Source organism: Rhinatrema bivittatum, chromosome 3 (assembly GCF_901001135.1).
Source record: "Rhinatrema bivittatum chromosome 3, aRhiBiv1.1, whole genome shotgun sequence".
Lineage (NCBI taxonomy): Eukaryota > Metazoa > Chordata > Amphibia > Gymnophiona > Rhinatrematidae > Rhinatrema > Rhinatrema bivittatum.
Window position 1 is genome coordinate 5,970,856 of NC_042617.1, and position 13,720 is coordinate 5,984,575.

The following is a 13,720-nucleotide window of genomic DNA, read 5'->3' on the forward strand; positions in this document are numbered from 1 at the left end:
CCAAACCGTCTTCCTCCTGCCTCCAGCCTGCCATTTTCTCACCAAACCGTCTTCCTCCTGCCTCCAGCCTGCCATTTTCTCACCAAACCGTCTTCCTCCTGCCTCCAGCCTGCCATGGCCTCACCAAACCGTCTTCCTCCTGCCTCCAGCCTGCCATGGTCTCACCAAACCGTCTTCCTCCTGCCTCCAGCCTGCCATTTTCTCACCAAACCGTCTTCCTCCTGCCTCCAGCCTGCCATTTTCTCACCAAACCGTCTTCCTCCTGCCTCCAGCCTGCCATGGCCTCACCAAACCGTCTTCCTCCTGCCTCCAGCCTGCCATGGTCTCACCAAACCGTCTTCCTCCTGCCTCCAGCCTGCCATTTTCTCACCAAACCGTCTTCCTCCTGCCTCCAGCCTGCCATGGTCTCACCAAACCATCTTCCTCCTGCCTCCAGCCTGCCATGGCCTCACCAAACCGTCTTCCTCCTGCCTGCCATGGTCTCACCAAACAGTCTTCTTCCTGCCTCCAGCCCGCCATGGTCTCACCAAACAGTCTTCCTCCTGCCTCCAGCCCGCCATGGTCTCACCAAACAGTCTTCCTCCTGCCTCCAGCCTGCCATGTTCTCACCAAACAGTCTTCCTCCTGCCTCCAGCCTGCCATGTTCTCACCAAATCGTCTTCCTCCTGCCTCCTGCCTCCAGCCTGCCATGTTCTCACCAAACCGTCTTCCTCCTGCCTCCAGCCTGCCATGTTCTCACCAAACCGTCTTCCTCCTGCCTCCAGCCTGCCATGTTCTCAAACCGTCTTCCTCCTGCCTCCAGCCTGCCATGTTCTCACCAAACCGTCTTCTTCCTGCCTCCAGCCTGCCATGTTCTCACCAAACCATCTTCCTCCTGCCTGCCATGGTCTCTCCACCTTTGCCTCCAGCCTTTCATCAGCTGAATTGCTGCTGTGTCCTTTGACTACAACAGTCCAACCTCAAACAACAAAAACTACCTCCAGATGTTTGGAGCATTGCCCCACAGATAGCAGTGCCAACCTTCTTGCTGGAACTTTCCTTTTATTGCCATCTCTTTACTATTCTTGTGCCAAGGGAAGTATTTGTATTTATTAAAATTAATCATTTGTAACAAGGCCCTAAGTGATGTACATAAAAGGATGCATAATTTATACAATAACAAATATTAAAACAGATTTAAAACAGGCTTATACAAAACTATGCCAATTAGTATCAGTAAAGATGGTGGCCAACTTCAGGTTTACATTCCAGATGCCTGCATCATCAATGACAGAGTGAAAATCAAATGAACGCCAGTCCTAGCAAAAATGACTAACAGTATTGTGTGGGAAAATGACCACAAATACTTAAGTTTAGATAGGGTGATCCACTCTAAGGTCTGGGAGCTAGGATGACCTTGCATTGCACAAACAGCTTGCTTTGCTTTTTAACATTTTTAACATTAAGTACACTGCAAGGGGTGCAAGCTGGTACTCCTTGAATGCAGTAGGGTAGAAGTGCTTGATCAAGAGGTGGAACCACTCCTTTCCCAGGACTGGATCTTGCCTGGACATGATCTAGGGCACAAATAGACCCAAACAAATTACAGGGTAGACCATCTTTACCTAGGTTCTCTTGTAGTACCTGTTAAAGATGAATGTGACCAATATGGCACCTATAGGTCCTGAAGACATGGATTTACCAACTATAATGGCAGCCATAGGGAAGGGGAAGGCTTCTATGCCACCACTCTAATCAGCCCCAAATTGCCAAGCTAGCTCAACAGTTACCACAAAAAAGGTAGCTTCCTTATTATTTCTTTAAGGAGAAGCTTTATTGTACCCTCCAGCAACCCCACCACTGAAGCAGCTACTAACTGAAATCCTTTCCCAAAGACCAACAGAAGACTGGGGAAGATTCATAGGAAGCAGACGACTCCTAGACAGAAAGTGACATCAAGACTTCCTTATCTACTGCTCTATAGAACTTCTCAAGAGCGCTACCATCATTCCAATAAGGGTGGTTAGAGCAGGGGGCTACGAACCAGGAGACCAGGGTTCAAGTCCCGCTGTCACTCCTTGTGATCTTGGGCAAGTCACTTTACCCTCCATTGCCTCAGGTACAAAAACTTAGATTGTAAGCCCTCTGGAGATAGGGAAATACCTACAGTCCCTGAATGTAAACCGGTGTGATATCTCAGATCCAATGTCAGTATATAAAAATAAATAAATAAATCAATAAATCCTGTTGAAAACTGTGATATAATGAAAGGACGAGAGGAGGAAGCAAGAGCATAAGGAGACACAGGAACCACAGGAAGATGGGTTGGGGGTGGATGGTGGGACCAAGCAGGATGGGGAGATGGAGGGAGAAAGAGTAAGAGACATTAAGGGGAAATGGGATGGGTAGATGGAGGGACAAAGAGTAAGAGACATTAAGGGGAAATGGGATGGGGAGATGGAGGGACAAAGAGTAAGAGACATTAAGGGGAAATGGGATGGGGAGATGGAGGGACAAAGAGTAAGAGACATTAAGGGGAAATGGGATGGGGAGATGGAGGGACAAAGAGTAAGAGACATTAAGGGGAAATGGGATGGGGAGATGGAGGGACAAAGAGTAAGAGACATTAAGGGGAAATGGGATGGGGAGATGGAGGGACAAAGAGTAAGAGACATTAAGGGGAAATGGGATGGGGAGATGGAGGGACAAAGAGTAAGAGACATTAAGGGGAAATGGGATGGGGAGATGGAGGGACAAAGAGTAAGAGACATTAAGGGGAAATGGGATGGGGAGATGGAGGGACAAAGAGTAAGAGACATTAAGGGGAAATGGGATGGGGAGATGGAGGGACAAAGAGTAAGAGACATTAAGGGGAAATGGGATGGGGAGATGGAAGGACAAAGAGTAAGAGACATTAAGGGGAAATGGGATGGGGAGACGGAGGGACATTAAGGGGAAATGGGATGGGGAGATAGAGGGACAAAGAGTAAGAGACTTTAAGGGGAAATGGGATGGGTAGATGGAGGGACAAAGAGTAAGAGACATTAAGGGGAAATGGGATGGGGAGATGGAGGGACAAAGAGTAAGAGACATTAAGGGGAAATGGGATGGGGAGACGGAGGGACATTAAGGGGAAATGGGATGGGGAGACGGAGGGACATTAAGGGGAAATGGGATGGGGAGACGGAGGGACATTAAGGGGAAATGGGATGGGGAGATGGAGGGACAAAGAGTAAGAGACATTAAGGGGAAATGGGATGGGGAGATGGAGGGACAAAGAGTAAGAGACATTAAGGGGAAATGGGATGGGGAGATGGAGGGACAAAGAGTAAGAGACATTAAGGGGAAATGGGATGGGGAGATGGAGGGACAAAGAGTAAGAGACATTAAGGGGAAATGGGATGGGGAGACGGAGGGACATTAAGGGGAAATGGGATGGGGAGACGGAGGGACATTAAGGGGAAATGGGATGGGGAGATGGAGGGACAAAGAGTAAGAGACATTAAGGGGAAATGGGATGGGGAGATGGAGGGACAAAGAGTAAGAGACATTAAGGGGAAATGGGATGGGGAGATGGAGGGACAAAGAGTAAGAGACATTAAGGGGAAATGGGATGGGGAGACGGAGGGACATTAAGGGGAAATGGGATGGGGAGATGGAGGGACATTAAGGGGAAATGGTTTGGTGGGATAAAGTAAGGTGGGATGAGGGGATGGTATGACAGAGAGAGTAAGAGGAGGAAGGGGGAACAGAAGATGTGGGATAGAGAAAGTGAAACCCCCCTCATAGGAACCAAGGGAGACAGAGGAAGGTGAGGCTGAGGGATGATGGCACAGAGGGAACAAAATCAAAAGGAGAAGGGAATCAAAGGAGCCACAGGAAGATAGGAGGGGGAGATGGTAGGACAGAGAGAGCAAGAGGAGACACATGAATCAAGAGACCCAAAGGAAGGTGGGAGAGAGGAAACACAGGAAGTAAGGAAGCCAAAGTACCTTCTAAATTTGTCCTTGGATTTCTCCAGTTCCAGTTCTAGGAAGTGATGGCCCGCGTCCAGCTCTCTCTCCAGAGATTCCACTTTGTTGACAGTGTGCGCTAGTTTCTGCCGGAGCTCCTCATTCTCGTGTTGCAAGAGCCTGCAGGGACCACAGAATTAAGAGACAGGACTGGAAGAACAGCTAAGGCCACAACTGTTAAAGGGCTCCTCCTAACTAATGTGAGTCTGCACTGGCCGATGCTGCACTTTGTACACTAACAGAGCTTTATTAATTATCATTGCTCTTGGACCATACAGAGCTGGGAACATGGCTGGCAGGCGAGAGCAATGGGACACTGCAGGTCCTCTCTTAGGTTTCACAACAGCTGAGATGAAGCAGTATGATACCAGGCAGGAGGATTGTATATCCCGTCTCGGATGTCTCATAAGACAAATGATGCCACCCAGCTGAACAGCAGAGAAGCGGAAAGAGAGGGAAGCAGTTTGCATTTACTTTCAATTATGGCCCACATTTCCCTAATGGTCAAAGTGGATGCCAACATGAACATAAAACTAGCAACAGAAGCAGAGGTGATAATTTGGTCCTTGTACATATAAATTAATGAAAGAAGACTGGTCTGGTGTACTTTTTTCCTGGTGGTCTTAGGCATGAAATGGCTTAAATTATTTTTCATAGTCTTACTGAGGCTATTAGGCTGGTTTTCCTATAGTGGAGAGTGTCCCCACCCGGCGCACACAGGGCAGCAGTATGACAGGACAGGCGGGCAGAAGCAAACTGGCAGCTGACTAAACCGAGAAGACGGGGAGGGCCGGACCCAGCGCAAGCAAAGACAATTGGGTGAAAGTGGCCGAGTTGGGAGAATGTACTCCCCTCACATACACAAAGCCCCACTGCTGGATCGGGGGACCTGTCCTTGTCTACCAACGGAGGGAGGGAAATCTGCCAGGTCTGTGGGTGTTTTATTATTCTGAGCATTTTTAGGATATGTATACAAAAGCCTCATGGCTGTCTCATGGGTATTCATTTAGCTGTGCTGCACTTTCATTGATCCGATATTGTTGTTTTATTGCATGCCTTTCTCCGCTCTGAATTATCCAGAAAGGCAGAAAATCAATACATCTGTCATTATATACAGACAGGCCAAAATAAAGCTAATGCGAGACCTAATAAACCCTGGTCAAGTTCTCCGAGCACTAAAATCAGTCACATTCTAATAAATAATTGACAGCGACAATCTAACAAAAAACCACTAAGATTCCTTATAAAGGATCAAGGCCTGAACAGGCAGCCACATTTCATCCGGCGCCTGAAAGCTAATAAACTCTCCTCCTGCCTGGGGGCAGAGGGGAGCCGACTTCACAGGCTTCGGGCGGATACGATGGGTATTTGGTAGGAGAGTCAGGGGTGATTTCCATATATGGAGCTGCTTTGATTGCTCTCAGAAAGCTGGGACACAAATATGAATAAATAAATAATCTACCCAAAATGGTAGAAAACAGGAGGAAGAATCTCAGCTGCATGGGCCAATTTTATTAGAGCAATTACTTTCCTGATAATTTCGTTTTCCTTAGTGAAGACAGAAGGACTCAGGACCAATGGGTTATGCTCCCCTGCAGCAGATGGAGATGGAGTCAGATTTCAAAGCTGACGTCACCCTAGATTCCCCCCCTGCAGTGATCTCAGCCATTCAGTATTCTCCTCAAAAGCCATTGTAGACATATTAGCGAAAAACCGATTAAAAATATGATTAAAAACTGATAAACGTAGCTGTACTCAACCAATCATAAACACTGAACTCCAGTAAGAATATAGGTATCTTAATCTAGGGACTGGATGAACACTTACCCATGATCCTTGGATTTGAGGCCCATTCCATGGGAGGACCCATGGTGCAGATCTTGGGCAGCCGAGGGCAGGATGCTGAGTCCATCTGTCTACACTAAGAAAAACAAAATTATCAGGCAAGTAATTTCTCCATTTCCTAGCGTGTAGCCAGATGGACTCAGGACCAATTGGATGTACAAAAGCTACTCCCGAACCGGGTGGGAGGCTGCCCGCAGTCTGGTTAACACCGCCCTTGCAAAGGCTGCATCTTCTCGGGCCTGTAAGTTCAGGCGATAAAATCTGGAGAAAGTGTGCACAGAGGACCACGTCGCAACTTGACAGATCAACAGGAGACAGCAGTCTAGCCTCCGCCCATGAGACTGCCTGAGCCCTAATGGAATGAGCTCTAATCTGAGAAGGTAGTGGCTTTCTAGCCTTCACATGGGCTCCCGTGACCACCTCCTTAATCCAGCGAGCTATGGTAGCCCGCAAAGCTGGTTCACCCCATTTCCTTCTGCTAGTGGCCCCAGATTGGCCCAAGTGTCCTTGGTATGCAGACATCAGTCAAGGACGCCGGGAACACGTCTGGAGCGGCTTGTCTCCTCGCAGGTAGCAGCCAGGGTTCGAGGGGGGGGGGGGGGGCTGAGGGAAACCTCGTCTCCAGGCGACTGCAGCGTTCCTCCATCGACAGTCGCAACAGGGCCCACCCCGAGCACTGCAAAGCAGGAGCCATGAACGACGCAACAAGTACCTGCTGGAATGGAGGAGAAAACCCTCACCTTGCCCTCTCTCTTTGGCGGCATTGCAAAAAAGGAAACAAGTTCAAAGTAAGGAGAGCAGAGCTGTGCGTGATTAATTAGGACGCCACCTTGCCCCCCACCAAACGTTTCAGAAGAGTGACTATGCCTCACTGGGCATGTGCAGCATCCATGCGGGGGCCTTCAGTCTATAATTTAGTTTATACTTGAGACGCCATCTCCAAAGGAAGGAAGGTAGGCAGGTTTTGTGAGGATTAACATCCCGCTGTCTTCACAAGTGGGGAATCCCTAGCTAGAGGATGCCCTGAACATAAAGAGGGAAAAACCCAAATAGTGCCAATGGGCAACAAAAACTGGTTCTGGTGGCAATAAGCCTTTTTTCTGTATAATTGTCTTTATTGGGGCAGCCTAGAACAAAAACAGGCCCCTGGAGGGATGGAGTTGGGTTCTACACCTCAAAATGATTCCTCAGAACAGAGTGGCTGGACTTACTCCAAACAACGAGATGTGAATGTGTGGAGAGAAGTCCACATTGCAGATTTCCTCTCCCTGGACACCGAGCTTAGGTGGGTCACTGATGCTGTCATGGGTTTGACACTATAAGCCTTGATAAAGCCCACCAGAACATAGCAGGAGACGCAATCTGCTAGCCAATTTAACAGACTGGGTATGACAAAGGCAATCCCAGGTTTGTTGGTGTCAAAAGAAACAAAAAGCTGGATGGACTTCCGTCCGCTGCAGGCAGAAGGCCAAGGCTCTTTTGCAGTCCAAGCTGTGCAGTACCAGTTCACCTTTGTGGACATATGGCCTGAGAAAGAATGTTGGAAGTCCAATACTACACTTTGGGCACAAACCTAGGTTGGTTCTGCGCACACATCTTATCGTGAAACAACTTGACGTAAAAGAGGATAAGTCATTAGACTTAGAGCTCACTGACTGCATGCCAAAGTCACCACTATCAAAAGTACAACCTTGCAGGTCAGGTATTTCAGCTTCTAAGTGTGCAGACCCTGGAAGAAAGCTTTCATCAGCACCACACTGGGACATTTGATGGGAGGCTTCAAACGAAGCAAGCCATACATGAATCGGGACAACTAAAGGCTGTACAGAGCCTTCTGCATGGTGATGAGAGGCACCAGCTGCACCAAGGTGAGACCTGACGCTGAACGATGTAGAAGGTACTCAAGCAGTTTTTGTGTGGAATAGGACAAAGGATCAAGGGGTGAGAAAAAGCCTGGGAGTTGAAAGGAGCTCACTGTGGTAACTGGACCTGTATATGGGTCTCACCACAGCTAAGACAAAATCTGCCTTTCCTGGAGGAGGTGAACTACAATAGATACATTTTCTGGCTGAATTCAACAGCGGAAACCTTACTTTGAAGGGGAATATTTTTTATTAATAGATTTTTGTTCTTTTCTTTTTTGAAAAAGGGATTTTTTGCATTGCTTTTTTCGTTTCATAGGCATTGTTTCTACTATGTTTTAGAAAGAAAGAGTAGAAGGGAAGGCGCTTTAAACTAGAATCATCAGAGAGGGAGTAAACACATTAAGGTAAGTAAAACATTAAATACTCATATAGAAATGGGAAATATGGGAAAAAAGGGCAATATTTGGAAAGCTATTTATACTTAAACATAGAAATGATGGCAGAAAAGGACCAAATCTGCCATCATTCTGCCAGTCTGCCCAGCAAGCTTATGGTATCATCAGCCATGCCATACAGGTCTCCCCTGTAATGGTAGCATCAGCCATGCCATACAGGTCTCCCCTGTAATGGTATCATCAGCCATGCCATACAGGTCTCCCCTGTAATGGTAGCATCAGCCATGCCATACAGGTCTCCCCTATAATGGTAACATCAGCCATGCCATACAGGTCTCCCCTGTAATGGTAGCATCAGCCATGCCATACACGTCTCCCCTGTAATGGTATCATCAGCCATGCCATACAGGTCTCCCCTGTAATGGTAGCATCAGCCATGCCATACAGGTCTCCCCTGTAATGGTAGCATCAGCCATGCCATACAGGTCTCCCCTGTAATGGTATCATCAGCCATGCCATACAGGTCTCCCCTGTAATGGTATCATCAGCCATGCCATACAGGTCTCCCCTATAATGGTAGCATCAGCCATGCCATACAGGTCTCCCCTGTAATGGTAGCATCAGCCATGCCATACAGGTCTCCCCTGTAATGGTAGCATCAGCCATGCCATACAGGTCTCCCCTGTAATGGTAGCATCAGCCATGCCATACAGGTCTCCCCTGTAATGGTAGCATCAGCCATGCCATACAGGTCTCCCCTGTAATGGTATCATCAGCCATGCCATACAGGTCTCCCCTATAATGGTATCATCAGCCATGCCATACAGGTCTCCCCTATAATGGTATCATCAGCCATGCCATACAGGTCTCCCCTATAATGGTATCATCAGCCATGCCATACAGGTCTCCCCTGTAATGGTATCATCAGCCATGCCATACAGGTCTCCCCTATAATGGTATCATCAGCCATGCCATACAGGTCTCCCCTGTAATGGTATCATCAGCCATGCCATACAGGTCTCCCCTATAATGGTATCATCAGCCATGCCATACAGGTCTCCCCTGTAATGGTAGCATCAGCCATGCCATACAGGTCTCCCCTGTAATGGTAACATCAGCCATGCCATACAGGTCTCCCCTGTAATGGTATCATCAGCCATGCCATACAGGTCTCCCCTGTAATGGTAGCATCAGCCATGCCATACAGGTCTCCCCTGTAATGGTAGCATCAGCCATGCCATACAGGTCTCCCCTGTAATGGTAGCATCAGCCATGCCATACAGGTCTCCCCTATAATGGTAGCATCAGCCATGCCATACAGGTCTCCCCTGTAATGGTAGCATCAGCCATGCCATACAGGTCTCCCTATAATGGTATAATCAGCCAGCCTATTACAGGTCTCCCCTATAATGGTAGCATCAGCCATGCCATACAGGTCTCCCCTGTAATGGTAACATCAGCCATGCCATACAGGTCTCCCCTGTAATGGTAACATCAGCCATGCCATACAGGTCTCCCCTGTAATGGTAGCATCAGCCATGTGCCATACAGGTCTCCCCTGTAATGGTAGCATCAGCCATGCCATACAGGTCTCCCCTGTAATGGTAGCATCAGCCATGCCATACAGGTCTCCCCTGTAATGGTAACATCAGCCATGCCATACAGGTCTCCCCTGTAATGGTAACATCAGCCATGCCATACAGGTCTCCCCTATAATGGTAGCATCAGCCATGCCATACAGGTCTCCCCTATAATGGTAGCATCAGCCATGCCATACAGGTCTCCCCTATAATGGTAGCATCAGCCATGCCATACAGGTCTCCCCTGTAATGGTAGCATCAGCCATGCCATACAGGTCTCCCCTGTAATGGTAGCATCAGCCATGCCATACAGGTCTCCCCTGTAATGGTAGCATCAGCCATGCCATACAGGTCTCCCCTGTAATGGTATCATCAGCCATGCCATACAGGTCTCCCCTGTAATGGTAGCATCAGCCATGCCATACAGGTCTCCCCTATAATGGTAGCATCAGCCATGCCATACAGGTCTCCCCTGTAATGGTAGCATCAGCCATGCCATACAGGTCTCCCCTGTAATGGTATCATCAGCCATGCCATACAGGTCTCCCCTGTAATGGTAGCATCAGCCATGCCATACAGGTCTCCCCTGTAATGGTAGCATCAGCCATGCCATACAGGTCTCCCCTGTAATGGTATCATCAGCCATGCCATACAGGTCTCCCCTGTAATGGTATCATCAGCCATGCCATACAGGTCTCCCCTATAATGGTAGCATCAGCCATGCCATACAGGTCTCCCCTGTAATGGTATCATCAGCCATGCCATACAGGTCTCCCCTATAATGGTAGCATCAGCCATGCCATACAGGTCTCCCCTATAATGGTAGCATCAGCCATGCCATACAGGTCTCCCCTGTAATGGTAGCATCAGCCATGCCATACAGGTCTCCCCTGTAATGGTATCATCAGGGGGTAGCATCAGCCTTGGCATACAAGTTACCCCCATACTTAGTTTCCCAAACCGTTAAAATCAGGGCCCTTGTTGGTTACTTGAGTCCAAATCCCGGTTCTCTCTTATCTCTTGCCGCTGAAGCAGGTTACACCACAAATATCAGGCTTATCGGTTAAGGGTAGTAACAGTCGCATCGGCAAGTTACCCCCATGCTTATTAGTTTTCTCAGACCATAAAATTCAATGTCCTTGTTGGTTGCTGTCTGAATCCAATTCCCCTTTTCTTCTTTCCTCCCTACTGTTGAAGCAGAGAGCAATGTTGGAGTTGCATCAAAAGTATCAGGCTTATTGGTTAAGGATAGGAACAGCCGCACCAGCAAGTTACTCCCATGCACTCTTTTCCTCATTTTTATCCTCTGCCTTTAGGGATCCAGTGTTTATCCCACACCCTTTTGAAATCCTTTACCATGCTCATAGTAATAAAGTGGTGAATAAAGTCCCAGATCTAGAGTCAGATAACAACCTCCACTCCCCCCCACACCATGTTAACTCATCATTGTCTGTGCTGGAGGATGACCTGCTGCTATCAGGCCTTCAACAAAATCCAGGAAAGGAGAAGTCCTCAGACGGCAGAGGAGAGGGCTCAGCGAGGACAAAGGTTGGAGAGGTCACCAGTCAATTCCTTCTGAGCTGAGAAATCTGCAGATCCATAGCTGTACCCCTAGAAGTATTCAGAGTCCAAAAGGGGGGGGGGAGAGAATCTAAACCACAGCTGGCTAGCAACAAGGTCTCAGAGTGGGGGGCACGTGTCTCTTGTGGCCTAGACCCCAGTGAACGCCTGCATCTTGAGGCAGTTTTCCTCTCCCCTTCGAAGAGCTGGAAATCACCATCAGTGCTGCAGATAGCGATGCTGATTCTCCTTAGGCACCCAACCGCGATCGGGCAGGGACTCCAGTATCGGCTGAATATCGATCTGCATTGATACCAATGCACCTGATGCTGGTGCACTGACGCTCCGCATTGCCTTGGTCCAAGGCCTGCTATTCTTCCAAGCGCGCTCAATGTGATTTATTTGGATTTTATTAAAGCGTTTGATACAGTCCCACATAGGAGACTTCTGAACAAAATGAGAAGCTTGGGAGTGGGTGCCAAGGTAGAGGTGTAGATTGCAAACTGGTTGTCTGACAGGAGACAATGTATAGTGGTAAATGGAACCTGCTCTGAAGAACAGTCTTATGCGGAGCGCCACAAGAATTGGTGTTGGGACCAGTTCTGTTCAATATTTTTGTGAGCAACATTGCGGAAGGGAGAGAAGGTAAAGTTTGTCTGTTTGCGGATGATACTAAGATCTGCAATGGAATGGACATGCCGGAAGGTGGAGAGAGAATGAGATGTTATTTAAGGAAGCCTGAAGAGTGGTTGAAGATTTGGCAGCTAGAATTCAATTGCAAGGAGTGAAGAGTCCTGCATCTGGGTGCGGAAATCCAAAAGAGCTTTAATGTGATGGGTGGTGAAAGACTAATGCACACAGACTGGGAGAGGGACCTTAATGTGATAAGTGTCTGCTGATCTGAAGGTGGTGAAGCAATGTGACACGGTAATAGCTAAAGCCAGAAAAATGCTGGGCTGCATAGAGAGAGGAATAATCAGTAAGAAAACAGAGGTGATAATGCCCTTGTACAGGTGCTTGGTGAGGCCTCACCGGGAGTACTGCATTCAGTACTGGTGACTGTATCTCAAAAAGGATAAAGACAGGCTAGAGGCGACCAAAATGGTGAGGGATCAGCATTGGAAGACTTATGAGGAAAGGCTGAAGGATCTGAATATGTATAATCTGGAAGAGAGGAGGAGCATGGGGAGATATGATTCAGACCTGAAAGATTTTAATGATGCACAATCATCAAACCTTCTCCGTTGGAAAGAAATTAATAGAACTGGGGGTCATGAAATGAAACTCCAGGGAGGATGACACAGCACCAATGTCAGGAAATATTTCTTCACGGAGAGGGTGGTGGAGGCCTGGAATGCCCTTCCAGAAGAGTCGGTGAAGATGAAAACAGTGAAGGGATTCAAAGGGGCATGGGATAAACACTGTGGATCCCTAAAGGCTAAAGGATGGAAATGAAGAAACGAGTGCATGGGGGTAACTTGCTGGTGTGGTGGTTATTACCCTTAACAATTAAGCCTTGATACTGTTAATGCAACTCCATCATTGCTCTCTGCTTCAACGGCAGTGAGTAAAGGGGAATTGGATTCAGACAGCAACCTACGAGGGCCTCGACTTTTATGGTTTGAGGGAACAAAAACATGGGGGTAACTTGCTGATGCAGCACTTACTACCCTTAATCACTAAGCCTGATACTTTGGATGCAACTCCAACATTGCTCTCTGTTTCCATAGCAACAGTTAAGGGAACCTGGATTCAAACAGCATCCAAAGGACCTGACTTTTATGGTCTGGGAAACTGATAAGCACGGGGGTATCCTGCACAGTGCAGCAGATACTGGCATAAGTTTGCTGGGCGACTCATTTGGTCCTTTTCTGCTGTCATTTCAATGCTTCTATGCTAATGCCAGCATCTATTATGATACCAAAAATCAAGAGCGCTAGCTCAAACGCTGGAGTATTGAAAATTATCTTTTTTTTAATAAGAAACAATTTAAGTTTTTTTTGAAAAATTATTTATGAAAAAAATTTGATGACACCTACTCTGTATGGATAATATTTAAATTTACTTTTAGTTTAAATATGGTGTATTTATAATATGAAGGAATTGGAGGAAAGTTTCATATAAATTCGTAGGTGTCTCCGCACCACGAGTGTGTGGTGTTATAATCATTAACTATCCCCCGCCTCCTGTGTGAGTTTTTTTAAAAAACATTTTTTTCTACTAAAGATTACTTCACCTCTGTGAGCCTCTTCCGTATAATGAGCAACAAATAAATTAAGTTATATACCTTGACGGTATTTTATGCCAAGAGTTCTGTGCTCTATATGATTAATTATAAACTTTAAAAGAGTAGAGTTCAGACTTCCCTTTGAGATGTTGGTTGGTTGTATTGTCCAAATTTGAACGATGGTCCCTCACAGCCGATCCGTGTTTCAGAATGATTGTCTTTCTTCAGGGGTGTAAAGCGTTGTGATGCAACCAAC

General features: G+C 47.3%; 1 protein-coding gene across 8 annotated transcripts in view; it reads right to left on the reverse strand.

Annotated features, from left to right (window-relative positions):
* TJAP1 (tight junction associated protein 1) overlaps positions 1 to 13,720 on the reverse strand; it is a 248,742-nt gene that overhangs the window by 82,476 nt on the left and 152,546 nt on the right. For 7 of the 8 annotated variants that reach the window (XM_029592844.1, XM_029592846.1, XM_029592847.1 and 4 more), the window contains exon 6: positions 3,972 to 4,112. The exons of the other annotated variant lie outside the window; for it this stretch is intronic. In XM_029592844.1, coding sequence (XP_029448704.1) covers positions 3,972 to 4,112 — 141 coding nt within the window. The remainder of the gene's footprint in view (positions 1 to 3,971; positions 4,113 to 13,720) is intronic. 8 annotated transcript variants of the gene reach the window in all.